Source organism: Triticum dicoccoides, chromosome 7B (assembly GCF_002162155.2).
Source record: "Triticum dicoccoides isolate Atlit2015 ecotype Zavitan chromosome 7B, WEW_v2.0, whole genome shotgun sequence".
Classification (NCBI taxonomy): domain Eukaryota; kingdom Viridiplantae; phylum Streptophyta; class Magnoliopsida; order Poales; family Poaceae; genus Triticum; species Triticum dicoccoides.
In genome coordinates, this window is record NC_041393.1 from 694,359,740 (window position 1) to 694,373,656 (window position 13,917).

Below are 13,917 nucleotides of genomic sequence, written 5' to 3' on the forward strand. Positions count from 1 at the left end.
TCTTATATAATTCAGCCGGAAACCCATCTGGTCCCGGTGCTTTATTCGGCTTCATTTGGATTATGGCCTGATGAACCTCTTTTCAGTAAACGGTGCAGAGAGCTGCCTGTAATTGAGGTATATCATCAATCACATACTCATCAAGAGACACCGTGGATATATTCGGGGGTCCAAAAAGTTTTCTATAATAATTAGAGATATACGCTTTCAGATTTTCATGTCCCACTATTGTCCCCTCATCCTGTTCAAGCTGTATGATTTTCTTCTTCCTATGTTTATCATTTGCAACCATATGGAAAAATTGCGTATTGTCATCCCCTTGGACAACCTTTAGCGTTTTCGCACGCAACGCCCACTTAAGCTCCTCCTCTCTCAGGAGAGCACGTAGACCTTGCTCAGCCTCGGACTTGGTTCGATGCTCATTAACAGAAAGGAGAGTGGCTTCAGCCTTTAAGTCTAGTGCCTCAATCAGTTGAGTAAGACGCTCTTTTTCCTGTTTGTAAATCCCACTCTCATTTCTTGCCCAACCTCTCAGAAATTGTCGTAGATGTCTAATTTTATTTTGCCATCTCTCGACATGTGTCCTTCCCGTAACCGGCTTAGCCCATTCGCGGGCAATCATCTCCATAAATCCTTCTCGCTCAAACCAGCTTTGCTCGAAGGAGAAGATATTTTTATTTGCCACATGGGTAGCCTCACCCGAGTCTAAAAGGAGTGGTGTATAATCCGAGATCGCTCTCTGCATCGCATGGACCGACACCAACGGATACTTTTGCTCCCACTCAACACTAGCAAGAACCCTATGCAGCTTTTCATAAGTCGGAATAGGTAAGGAGTTGTCCCATGTAAATTGTCTACCGGTGAGCTCTATTTCTCTTGAATTGAGTCTCTCGGTAATCATGTTAAACATCATAGACCAATGTCCATCAAAATTGTCATTATTCTTTTCTTCTCTTCTTCGGATAATATTAACCCCCCCCCCCCCAACTAATATTGGCAGATTTTCATCTCCACAAATCCGCATCAGATCGGCCAGAAAGTCAGGTTTAAACTCAGGTTGTGCTGCTCCATATACAACAACTAGCGACCAACGGAACCCATCCAGCTTTGATCTTACCCTGAATTTAACCGAAAAGTCCCCTTGAACCACAGTAAGCACCTCTAAAGTCTCACATCGTACTCCTAGTAAGATCCCACCGGATCTTCCTCTAGGGGGTAAAATGTGCGAGTCAAAATTGATACCACTGGAGAGTGTTTGAAGAAACTGTGATGTGAAATTATCTCGTTCAGTTTCCAAGAGTGCAATAAAATCTAAGTGTTGTTCTAACGTTGTCTCTGCTAAGAATCTTTGTTTAGCCAAGTCAGTTAGACCTCTACTATTTCAAAAGAGTCCTTTCATACATAAATAGCAAATTATCATATATTCATTTATATGAAGTGTAGTTCTCTAGACAGATGGTTTAAATTACATATGGCTTAATTTGATTTTACGTCAGAGTTGGTGGGTTTCGGAATGGTGCCTTCGTCATTACCAAATGTTCGTGGCGGCCGTGATGTAGGAGGGAACTCCTATTTCAACTCCGGTCGGAGCTCCATGTTAATCCGTGTTGGCATCATCAAGATGGAAGTTAGCATCATAAACGGTTGTGGCCACCGTGACGATGTAGCCTGGGCCTTTGTACCCATCCGTGCCGACACAATTGAGATGGAGGCCAGCATCATGCATGGATATGACATCCAATGCGACGTCATCAGGAACTTCGCTGATTATTATCTTTGTCACCTCTCCATAGCAACTCATATAGAAAAGATCTCTATTTGTGTGGCTTCATAGTGAAACATGTCAATTTGTTTCTCCCGTTGCAACGCACGGGCATACGTACTAGTAATTTACAATTTAAGGTTTTCAATCCTTACATCATTCAATCAACATTGTTATGAAGATAAGTAAGAAATAAAATTCATCGAGTTACCACTCAAAAAAAAAAATCATCAAGTTTACATAATGTGCACTTCAACAATCAAGTTGACTTGTTTTGAGATAAATCAAAAGATGCTTGATTAATTTCTTCGGGGGTATAGGTCTGGACTGGCGTCCTAATTAGTTGCATGTTCATTTGTTTGGATATTAAAGTTCTCACATAATTTGTGCGTTGTGTGAGAGTTCGTACTATAAAAGTTGTGCCACCGGAGCCACCACCGCTGTGCAACCGGAGCCACCAGAGGCCAGCCTGCCACCGGCCCGACCAGGGACCACGCCCCACAAGGCAGGCCAGGGGGGGCACCCGCCCCGACTCGTCGCAAAGGAGCAGCCGGGCCGAAGACCAGGCGCCCGTCGACGGAGCTTCCACGGCTACCGCCTGCGAGAGCCGCTGCCCAGGAGCCGTCATGCCAGAGAAGGAGGCCCAGGGGCCCATCGGCGACGCAGCCGAAGCCCCTGGCCGGATACATCGCGCGACGCAGAAGAGAATCGAGCCTCCCTACCCAGAGCTCCCGCGCCCTGACGAGAGGAAATCGCCCCGCCGCCGCCGCCCGGGCTTAGCCCGACGGCCTCCTCCGTTGACGGCGAGGGGAGGAAGGGGGGGCGGGAGGGCGGCGTGGCTAGGTTTTAGTTAGCAACAAAGCGCTTGTCACATAATTAGCTAAGGCCGCACGATGTTGTGTTAGCAATAGACAGTTTGAGATATGTTTCCGCAGTGCTCAGTGAAAGCAAAGCCATGCAAGTTTTTTTTTGGAAAAACAGGGCCTTACGCCGGCTCCACTTTTTATTAGATGAAACCAAACCGTTCACAGAACCAAGTTGGGAGCACTCGAACCACCTGACACATGTGGCAAGCAATCCAAACAATTCAAAAAAAAAAAGTTAGGAGCACTCGAGGTAGGCACAGCCGCACAGGTACCATACCCAGAAATGAAACAGCAAAGCAGAACAGGCCTCATGGCCGTTCGCAGACAAACAAGTTCCCTGCTTCCCCTACTGGATCTGCCAAACAGCAGGGACAAACACAGGGACTATGCCTCGAAAATTAACAACCGCATAAAGAGAGCTGACAGTATAAACCCGAGAGGAAGATAGCTTCCATATAAGGGCATCCTCCTCCCCAGAGAAAGAAATAGATCTAACAATACTGGTCAGGTCAAACCACTGTTGGAGGAGCCTATCATCTACACATCTTCTGAATTTTTTTTTTTTGGGGGGTACATCTTCTGAAATTTAACTTCAGGTCCACCCCATCCCAGGATCAGCAAGTTTGTTGATGGTATTTGACTATTTGATGAGTTGCGTACCTGCATACTCTGTATGGTTGCTCAACTCAGGGAGTCAGGCAGATTGCTGGAATTTTGGCTAAAACCAACTCATCATATGTTGGCCTGGGTTCTCAGTTTCCGTTTTGCCTGAATTTGGGAACAATCCATGTGTTCGCGTGCTTGGCAGAATTCAAATTACGTAATGGATCAAATCAAATAGAGTAGTAATTTGTTCTTGGTTTGTTGAAGTTCTATAGCCATCTCTGAAAAAAGCAAAGCTGCGATTCAGATATCGTTCCTGCTGTTTTGTGTGGTGTACACGAACAGACATGCCACATGAACACATAAGTTTTAGTATGCATGCCACCGCAAATCCGTTGTAGTCTAGGTGGTTAGGATACTCGTCTCTCACCCGAGAGACCCGGGTTCAAGTCCCGTCGACCTAAGTGCAAACTTTTTTTTTTTGTTAATTGACTGGCCATGCAACCGAACAAAGCAAGAGACTACCCCTGGTTTTGCTCTCCTCTCATGGAAGAGGAACCATGGGCCGAGGGCACATGCAGACACGAACATTGACATCGCCAAAACAAATGCAGTAGCTACAGAAGTTATGGAGTAAGAAAGTCTTTGACCTCTGGAGCGCAAGACTTCAACTCCTTCCATCGACCCCTCCTACAAATAGCTCCCTGCACCCTCCATCCCTTCTCTCACCACTGCAGTCCTGCTCTCCTCTGAAATTTGCATTCTTCTGTTCCGCCTGCACCGAGGAAGCCATTGTAGGAGGTGGGAAAGGAGGGATCTACTATCTAATTAATAGAGATTTTTGGGTTGTATTCTCAGATTGCTGCCTCCCCATTGTTTCTTAATCAGTGTTTTTTTGATGGTGTTTGCTTTGTCAGGTGGTAAGAAGCTTGGAAAACATGGCCGCGATGGGTGGGCACCAGAGGCTGATGATGGAGGATGCGGCGGAGGACACGTTCCCGGAGGGGTTGCGTGTGCTCGCGGTGGACGACGACCGCGTCTGCCTCAAGGTACTAGAGGCCCTCTTGCGCCGCTGCAAATACAGCCGTGAGTCTCTTTTCTTGATCCCTCCACATCGCCATGGTCCATTAGATCAGAATCGGAGCCCTGTGATCTTTTCGTCTCTCTGTGAATAATGCTCGCTGCTATGCAGCAACGACGGTGATGGATGCCAAGACGGCGCTGAAGATGCTCAGATCGGGGAAGGAGGAATTCGACATGGTCATCACCGACGTGCGCATGCCGGACATGGACGGCTTCAAGCTCCTCGAGCTCATCGGCCTCGAGATGGATCTGCCCGTCATCAGTATACACTCACTACTCAACCCGAAGTCCTAATTTTATTTTTGCATGTGCTACAACTGTTTTTAAGGAGTACTTTTACTCCAGAATCTTGAAGATACACTGAAACGGTATGTATTCCTTTAATTGGGCAGCATGTGAGATCCTACATTTTTAGGAGGATTTTGTGAAATCACATATGCACAGCATGCACACACTATTTTTAACTTTGAGAAAGTCTAAAGAGTGAGGTCCCCAGACTGAACCAGTGGGATCCCATCTAACCGTTCATCCGTTTGATCGGATGGCCACTGGGGTAGCAGAGCGGAGGTGGATCGACACATAAATTAGGAGGGGGGGCGCAGGATCCATACATAGTGGTGTCGGTTCCTCCCCGAACCAATGGGATCCTATTTGACTATACATCCATCAGATCGAATGGGTAGTGGCGGAGGGGAATGAAGGTGGATATGGTCGCATGTGAGTTATGATATCCTATTAATTAATGACTTCAATATTTGTGTTAATTGTGTTTAGTATGCTAGAGAGATGGTCATGTATCCCATTTAGTTAAGCAACAAGATGTTTTTCTTTCTGTAGGAACTGGTTCTATTTTCGATCAATTTATGTCCCAATTACATTCAAACATGTCGTATGGATTATATACATTGTTTTTACTAATTTAATAAGTAATGCCGAAGTCTAGAGTTCAGTATCATGCATACAATATATATGGGTAATCTAGCTTAGTAAGAGTACGTATCACTCCAATGCAATGTAGACCCCACTATGTACGTGTTCGATGGGTGCATTTATGGACATTATTTAATTTTGTATTGTGTAAATTGTGAAATCCTAGTCATAAGAACTAAATCTATAATATATCCTTTTTCCATGATATGGCAAAATTATGTTTAATTGTTTTCTAAACTATCTTAAATTTCTAGTCTTTCCAATTACAAAAAGTATACAACTGCACCATACCTGTTTTCTATGGTGGCATGAGTAATACAATTCCGAAACCAGAGAAGTTGTATTGACATTATTCAAGGATTATTCATCTTTAATATCCTTGAGATTGTTAGTAGTTAAAACTATCTACTCTTGAGAATAGCATATAAAGTAGGAGTGCCACTTCTAAGAAGATACATTGAGTAGGTCACCCATGTATCATATCAAAATCGTGCAGATTTGTTGAGTCTAAACAAGAAAACTATTATGCTGTCACATTATTTTTGAAAGGAAGTGCAACCACAAATATTTATTTTTCTAAATTGTAATAAAATCCCCATAGGTTATATCGCTTACCATATAAAAACTAATATGTGTGTGACCGCTTAACATGCTCAAAACATTGCTTGGGCCGACAATTGTTCACTAGTATGATAGAGAAACATGTTCAACAATATGTAATAGATCTTGTGGTTCACCAATAGTTTGATGTGGTGATCTGATTTACCTAGTTGGAACATGTTGTGATGATGGTTTAGGCATTGTGTTACAGTTATTTTCTTACAATTGTATTGAGTGTGTGAATGTTTTCCCATTTAGTTTGCATTGAAACACCGGATTTATCATAGTCATGATATCATTTGAAAATCATGTGTAACATTTTTGCTTCCCCACTTGCACAGCACATTTGGAAAACAGCGAAGCCATTTTTCTGTCTATAAGCACTCGGACAAAAATTTATGCTCAATTTAATAGATTTTGTTGAACGTTTGAATTCCAACGATAAGTTGTTGGTCGTATGGCATGCAGTGCTATCAGTGGATTGCGACAAGAAAGCCGTGATGAAGGGGATAAACCATGGGGCGTGTGACTATTTGATGAAGCCAGTGCAAACCAACCAGCTCAAAAACATATGGCAGCATGTTGAGAGTAGGAGAAGATCCCAATCAATAAGCCACATGAGTAGGGATAATGATGACGGCCAGAGAGTACATACTGGGACTCTTGCCAAGACTAAGGACTCAAAGAGTAAGAGCAATGATGAAGATGGTTCTAATGAGAACAAAGAGAGCACTCATGCATCCACTACCCAGAAGAAGATGAGGGTGGCATGGACAACTGAGCTTCATAACAAGTTTCTAGAAGCTATCTACCAGATCGGCCTTGAAAGTAAGAAAACATATGTTGCGCCTCATTCATTGACACAACACTTTGTGGTTATTTGATATTATTTGTTAACAAATATTTTTATGACATTTTTGTAGAGGCTGCTCCAAACAAGATATTGGAGCTGATGAATGTGGATTACCTCACTAGACATAATATTGCGAGTCATCTACAGGTTTATTTTTATTCCTTGTGCTTATTTTTGATGTTTGCGTTTCTATTATTCATAGTCTAACATTTTTTCACATATATAAGTGCAAGCTTTTATTTTGTGGGAACATGACAATCAAAGCTTTAGTAATGCACGGATCACGAAGATGTGTGTTATTATAATTCCTTTTGTCCCTGGAGATGTATGGCATATCTTGTAAAATGCATGACCCACACATTCTATTAGAACCCGTGCAACACTTTTAGTTTTTCTTGTTCCCACATGTCATCCATTACTTTTTTCCCATGAGCATGCATCTCATACATGGTTATTTTGTCTATATTTTTATTTCAGAAGTATAGATTGTACTTGAATAGAGTCAAATCAAATCCAATCGGTGATGCAAGGGAGAGACAAAACTCATCCATGGGGAATCAGAGGAATTTTATGCATAACCATGAGCATGGAAGATGGCATGTGTCCTCGTGTAGCAACCCCTCCTGGATTCCAAATTATTTCGGTGCAACTAGTCAATTAGGCCAGCTGACGGACAATCAGAGCAACTTGTGCATGGGGTCGTTAATCCATGGTGGAAGAATGTCGAGGTATTTGGTTCCAAACACACCGGATGCGAGAAGATTTGCAGATCCCGAAGACCCTCCCATTAGCCTATACAATGGCATACTCGATGACATAATGTTAGATGAATTTTCCTCGTATAGCTCTGGTACTTCCTATGTTGACTCCATGCGTGGAAAGTTGATGGAGACAAGTAAAGGAAAAACCCCATCAAATCTTCGAAGTCACTTAACAAACACATCAGGTGGTGGCGGGAGCTCGGCACCCACAAATGAGTACCAGGTGCAACCTCTCGAGTCTATTAACCATTATCATACCCACATGAATGCACCTTCTACACAGATGCTTGGCATAGTTGTTCCATTTTTCTAGGATTTGCTGGGAACTATAATAACCCCCGATGGTCTTCAATGCAGGTAAACTTGACCGGTATTCTTCATAGGGGTGGAACATCTCATGTCCCTCCACGTGTGAATATACCAATGATCAACCAATTGACAAGCTATGAAACACCATCTAGCGGAATGTTGATGCAAAATCAATTGCCACCATTCATTGGCAACACCATATCAGTGGCAGGTTTCAATGAACAAATAGTTCCATTCAACATACCTACTAACCCAAGCTCTGTAGGGATATTGAATGCGCACAACACTACTCCAGTGACGCCATCTCAGATGGTTAACAGAGGTAGCATCACTACATTACGATCAGGTTTCAATGAAAAAATATCGCCATTCAACATAGCAAACAACACAAGCTCAGTAGGGACGATGTTGAATGGCAATTCTGCACTTGGTGTTGGTAGCACTTCAAAACCCGAGATTAATATGGTTAATTGTGGAAGAACTATTTCCACACTTTCCAACCTTCGGACAGATGGTTTCGTCGAATTAACTCCAATGCCTGATGGCGGGGATGTAGTTGGCATTCTTCCTACGCAAGAAAGTATGGTTAATCAGCAAGAACCTAATGATCTACTTAATGACATTAATGACTTGTCATCGGATGATATTGCCAACCTTCTAAATGACGTAAGAACATTTCTTATTAACATGTATCACGTCTTTGCATATGAATTGTCGAGCTAGACAAGTGTATTTAAATCATCTTTTCTCACTGTAGGGTTCCATTGGAGAGGATGCTATCATGGATGGATAGTGATGTTGGTCAGCACGGCATAAGGTGTTTTTGCATGTGTGTTGGACAGTTGTTGATTGATCATTCCTTTAATTTTGCCAACTGTGCCATGAAACTATTTGAATTATCGTTGTCTAGTTAGAAGCATGATTGTTTTAGTGCTTCTATTTTACATCACCTTTAGTTTTTAAGTATGTGTTGTATTTTGAGATAAAAATAATCTTTTGTTATGCCAGATGTAACTACTTTTCTTCTGTATGATATCAATGAGATGTTGCATCTTCCTCTGAGAAAACATGTAGCGTCCCTGAGAGAGGCACTATACAGATCTAGCACCTCCTCTAGAGTATGCATGGTATCATTCCCAATACGCCCACCAAAGACATCGTGCACATGACATGCACTTTATGAAGGTAGAACGGTAGTATCACAACACAATTTCATAACAGATCTGCAACACCGCCATGGTCAGTGCCGGCGGCAGGTCCAAGGAGATTCCCACCACCGGGTTCCACATCTACCAGCCTCCATCCTCTCTTCGGGGCTGGCCTAACGACCACAATACGGAGCCCGCCCTCCGCCACCTCAGCCTCCTCGACTTCATGTGGCTCCAACTCCTAGATGGTATCCCCCGACACGACCTCATCTTCCACCTTGTCGCCTCCTACCACATGCAGAGGCAATGTAGCTACTGCTCCTGCGCCTACATCTATGGGACCCGCGTCAATGTCAACCACAAGTCCTTCCTCAACACAACAGGCCTCCAACTCCAACCCATGACGGAGCACAAAGAGCTCCCTCCCAACTTGAACCTGGCCACGGTTACCTGCGTCGTCTTGCAGTTCAGGGAAATGTGGATCCTCCCCGAGTTCCATGGCAGAGACATGTTGCCATAAAATGTGTCGGCCATGATGGAGAAAGTAAAGGTGGGGTTAGCGCATTGGCTGGGCTCAGCTGATCTGGTACCTAGCTAGTCCGAAATGAGATTCTCAAATTGCCAACGAGGGATGATAAAAAATCATACTTTGGGGTGCATCTTCTTACACTCATTTGGGTAAAGGATCAAGATGTGTTCAGGACGATGGACAGGATGGTGGACAGATTAAAAAAACTCATTCAGGAGGAATTTCAGAGGCAGACAGGTGGTCAAAAACCTGTCCAAACTAGTGGGGCCTGGGGATGAAACGTCAGCTAGTTGTTCGAGTTCAACAGCAAAACCCTCTAAAAAGCAGCAAGCCATGGTGGTGCAACTGCTGGCGTTGTTCAGCTATTGGGGCCTGGAGATAATGTTTTTTTCTTGATTTTCATCATACGGGTGTCATGTTGACTCTAGAGAATTGCATCGAACGTCACACGCTCCCTTATATAACCCTTATCCCCCATGAAACCCTAAGCACCAACCGTTGCCGTGGGCCTATCTGATGGGGCTCCCTCCCAGCCGGCGGCTCTCTACACTCCAATGGATCCCTCCATGTGTTGTTCACCATACAACAACAAATCAAGGTTCACGCACAACATCGAGACCAGCAGCGGAGGTGGGTTCGGCGGGTGCTTCTCTGCGGCAATCGAGGACCGGCGTGTAGATGTGGATGGCGACGGCGATGTGGCTGCCTATGGGACTTGAGAAATTTTATCATTGTTCTCACAGGCAAAACTGGCAAGGTCATTTCTCTTTCTCCAGCCAGTACCAGGTAGTTTGTCTATAAATGAAGTTCTTTCGCCGGGGCTATGTTTTATTGTTAAGAATATATCAGATGTGGTGCAACTTAGCAGTCTTAATTCTTAAAGACAAATTTCATCGAAGACTTGACATGTAAGCTCCTCCTCTGTACATACATGCTCACTGTTTATCCAGAATTCGAAATGCACTACCTGACCATTTGGACTTCCCTAGTTGATAAAGGAAAGACAGATTCACCCTGAACCTGAATCTCAATAATCTCTTCAGTAGTGTTAACTGTTAAGGCTTCAGGATGCTTCTCTAGGTGATGGACAGTTATCAAAGAGAGCTACAGTGAGCAAATGTAGCTGTTGCTCGGTTCAGGGATGTTGCCACCCATGTCTGAATTCTAGCAAAGCTGCGATTCAGCTCTAACGTTCGTGCTGTTTTGTGTTGTGTACAGGACAGACATGTCACCACAATAGATACGTTTTAGTATTTCCACAATCAGCATTCCGTCGTAGTCTAGGTGGTTAGGATACTCGGCTCTCACCCGAGGGACCCGGTTTCAACTTTCAAGTCCCGGCGACGGAATTCTTTTTTTGCTTCCTAACTTTCCCTACTGTGTTGCCATTTTTAATTTTTGAGATTGCTTTGTAAGTTTTTGGTGAAAGCAAATGCTTGCAAGGTAAATCTGAGCAAGCTGATGGCCAGTTTGTGTTGGTAGCCTTTAACCTGACGGTTGATGATTCCAAGATTTTTAAATCGGGGCCGTGGGTCAGCTTGTGCTGCCGATCCACTGGGAGGCATTTGATCATCTGACCAGCGTACGTATGCGTTGCCTGGTCCGGCAGCTCTCTGACCTTGTGTCGTGCTTCGCCGCCGCCGAGGAAGACGAACGCGCCGTGGAGTGCCCTATCTGCCTCCACGTGCGTAGGCTTTATCATTCCACTCACTGCTTGTCTGCTTCGGAGAGTTGGTCTTCTCCGTTGTGTTGTTCTCATAATTTTCTGTCCTCGGTCGATCAATCGATGCAGTTCTACACGACTTTGGATCGATCCAAGTCCTGCGGCAAAGAGATCTGCACAGGTGACCCGTTACAATTCCCCTTGATTTCTGTCCAATTATTTGCTCGAATTTGTACTGAAATTCAGAAGTTTTCAGTACACACATGCACGATAGCGGAGGGAGTGGTATTTTCCTACGTTATACTGCCATGTTTCATTGTCCCGCAGAGTGCTTCTTGCAGCCGATGCCGTCGAAGACTTCCAGAGCTGTCCAGTATCCTGTGTTTTGCTACCTAGCTACTGTGCAATACTCTGCAACTGTCTCCTATAACATCTCTAATAAATTCGATCTCAGTGCTCTCTGCTACATGTGGATTGGGGACGAACCGTTCCATACTATAAAATACTTATCTTACCTTCATTGCTGGGGAGAATATCTTACCTTCATTGTTGTATCTGAAATTAGTGTGGGGGTCCTTAACTAGCAATGCAGCTATCCTTGCTGCAAAACCACAGCCTACACTGTTGAATATCGAGTGCTAGAACCTTAAGTGAGAAGAAACTTCAACAAGAAGTAATATTTCTGCCAAGAAGTAAGAAACTTCAACAGCACCATGCTACTTTGTAATTTCCAACATGCCTTCTATTTTGAACCTCTTGCTGGAAGAACAGAACGTTAGTGAGGCTACGATGAGAATACATTACAAGAACACCGGTGAACATATTCTACTACCATAAGAATTGCAAGCCCGATTCTGCAGTGCTAAAAGCTCCCTAACCAACTGTTGTTATTTCTAAACATTCGACAGAGATTTCAAGGCTTCCATGATTGTACCTGAAATGTTTCAGATATGATTTGTCTGTATGATTTTTAGACAATGGAAAGAACTGTTTTAGATATAGATGTATGCAGAACAGAGTAAATGCTAGTACTGTATACTGAAACAAAAAGTTATTGCGGTAATATGTTGGAGCTCAGTTGTATTCTGTTTAATCACTATGCGCATTTACAATATGCTTACTGAATTAGATTGCAGAACATTCAGTATACTATGCTTACTTGGTAGCATCCATCATTACATGTTTCTGAAGGATATTTATCTCGAAAACATGCATCATTACATGTTTCCCAAATTGCTCGAACTCACACCGAAATACCAACAGGATTCATTTTCTAGCTCTAGTGTAACGGCTCATGTTTGATAAGGTGGGCTCTGAACCGGTGTCTTATGGAAAAATGGGTTGGAAGTTGCTTCAAGGCTAGGGCGGGCTTTTGATAGGAAACCTTTAGAAACATTCTTGAAACTCGTGAACATTTTTTTTGAATCGGCAAACATTTTTTGAATCGATAAACATCTTTTCAAATTTGGGAACAATGTTTGGAATTCATGAACAATTTTTTGGTTCAAGGAACGTTTTTTGAAATGCATGAACATTTTTGAATCGATGAACTTTTCTGAAATTTGGGAACAATTTTTACTTCACAAACTTTTTTTTATTTTTTTAACCATGAACATTTTTTTAATTCGCAAAGATTGTTTCAAATTCATAATCATTTTTAATGCGTGAAACATTTCTATTTTCCGGACCATTTTTTCCAAAACCGTAAAAATAATAATATGAGGACATATTTTCAGATCACAATTTTGTTTGATTTCCTGAACACTTCTTTTAACTGTGAAGAATTTTTGAATATGTGGACATATTTTGAGAATCATAAACATTTTTATTTCCCGATTTGTTTTCAAATAATGAATTTTCTGAATTCATGAAAATTTTGTGATTTACTGAACATTTTTATAAATCATGAGTATTGTTTGAATTCACAAATATTTTATGATTTGCCAAACATTTTAAAATTCATGAACATTTTTTCCCAAATTTAACATACATTATTTTAATGTAAAACATTGTTTTACCTTGTATACTTTTTAAAAAATGGGGCATACATTTTTTCTAAACAGGTGGCATTTTTCGAATGTCACAATTTTTCGTAAGCATGATTAACATTTTTCTATACATGTTTAACATATTTGATATGCAGGTTTAATAAAAATATTTCTAAATTAAAGCATAGTAAAAAAATTAATTAAATAACAAAAAGAATGTGAAGAAGAATAGGAAATAAAACATGGGTGACATCAGTGTGATATCAGGATGTGCGGTCACTGGGTCGTTCCAGCAGCGGCTCTCTGTATGGGACGCTGAGCTAGGAACCGCTGCGGGTGGCACATAGCCGTGCCCTTCATGGCTCGCCTGGGCTGATGTTCATATAATCCGGTCTGCGGTCTGGAGGGGGCTTGAGATAGCTTCAATCATCGGAGACATGTTTTCAGTGTATGCACAATTGGTATCTGTTTGCTATCTTTCATTTTGCTATCGCCAAAGGAGATAACATTGTGGCTGGTGAACCGGTGAAAATCTACTATTTCACACTCCAAGTGGTTTTCACGGGTGTACAAGAAGTTCTCCTCTTATAGCCTTGATTTCTCAACTAGTAAAGTTGCATGCGGATCTGTTTGGAGCAGATATATTCCAGAATAACTTCAAGAGGGTTGGTCAATTGCCCATCACCTGGAAATGATACTGTTGAACATATATTTGTTGCATGTGTTTTGTAATACTATGGCCCACCTTCTATATGTGTATAGTTGAGGTTGAGACCCTGCCTGCACTTATATATACGTGTACCAGCACCCTATCAATATATT

General features: G+C 42.5%; 1 protein-coding gene and 1 non-coding gene across 2 annotated transcripts; both read left to right on the forward strand.

The window, feature by feature from the left end:
- The first annotated feature begins 4,169 nt into the window (after nucleotides 1-4,169).
- On the forward strand, nucleotides 4,170-8,658 carry LOC119335375 (two-component response regulator ORR24-like). The gene is made up of 8 exons (XM_037607505.1): nucleotides 4,170-4,317; nucleotides 4,424-4,576; nucleotides 6,313-6,672; nucleotides 6,768-6,844; nucleotides 7,175-7,656; nucleotides 7,851-7,978; nucleotides 8,114-8,433; nucleotides 8,525-8,658. The coding sequence occupies exons 1-8, from the start codon at nucleotides 4,170-4,172 to the stop codon at nucleotides 8,558-8,560; spliced, it is 1,704 nt and encodes a 567-aa protein (XP_037463402.1). The 3' UTR covers nucleotides 8,561-8,658.
- A 2,055-nt stretch (nucleotides 8,659-10,713) lies between these two features.
- TRNAE-CUC lies at nucleotides 10,714-10,793 on the forward strand. The gene has a single exon. It is a non-coding gene; the product is annotated as a tRNA-Glu (tRNA).
- Nucleotides 10,794-13,917: the final 3,124 nt, after the last annotated feature.

Excerpts from the sequence above, each read along its gene's own strand:
- LOC119335375 (XM_037607505.1), top strand. The coding sequence starts at position 4,170 with ATGGCCGCGATGGGTGGGCACCAGAGGCTGATGATGGAGGATGCGGCG. Across the intron at positions 6,845-7,174 it reads ATATTGCGAGTCATCTACAG|AAGTATAGATTGTACTTGAA; the intron begins GTTTATTTTTAT and ends TTTTTATTTCAG. Across the intron at positions 7,979-8,113 it reads CAACACCATATCAGTGGCAG|GTTTCAATGAAAAAATATCG; the intron begins GTTTCAATGAAC and ends CATTACGATCAG.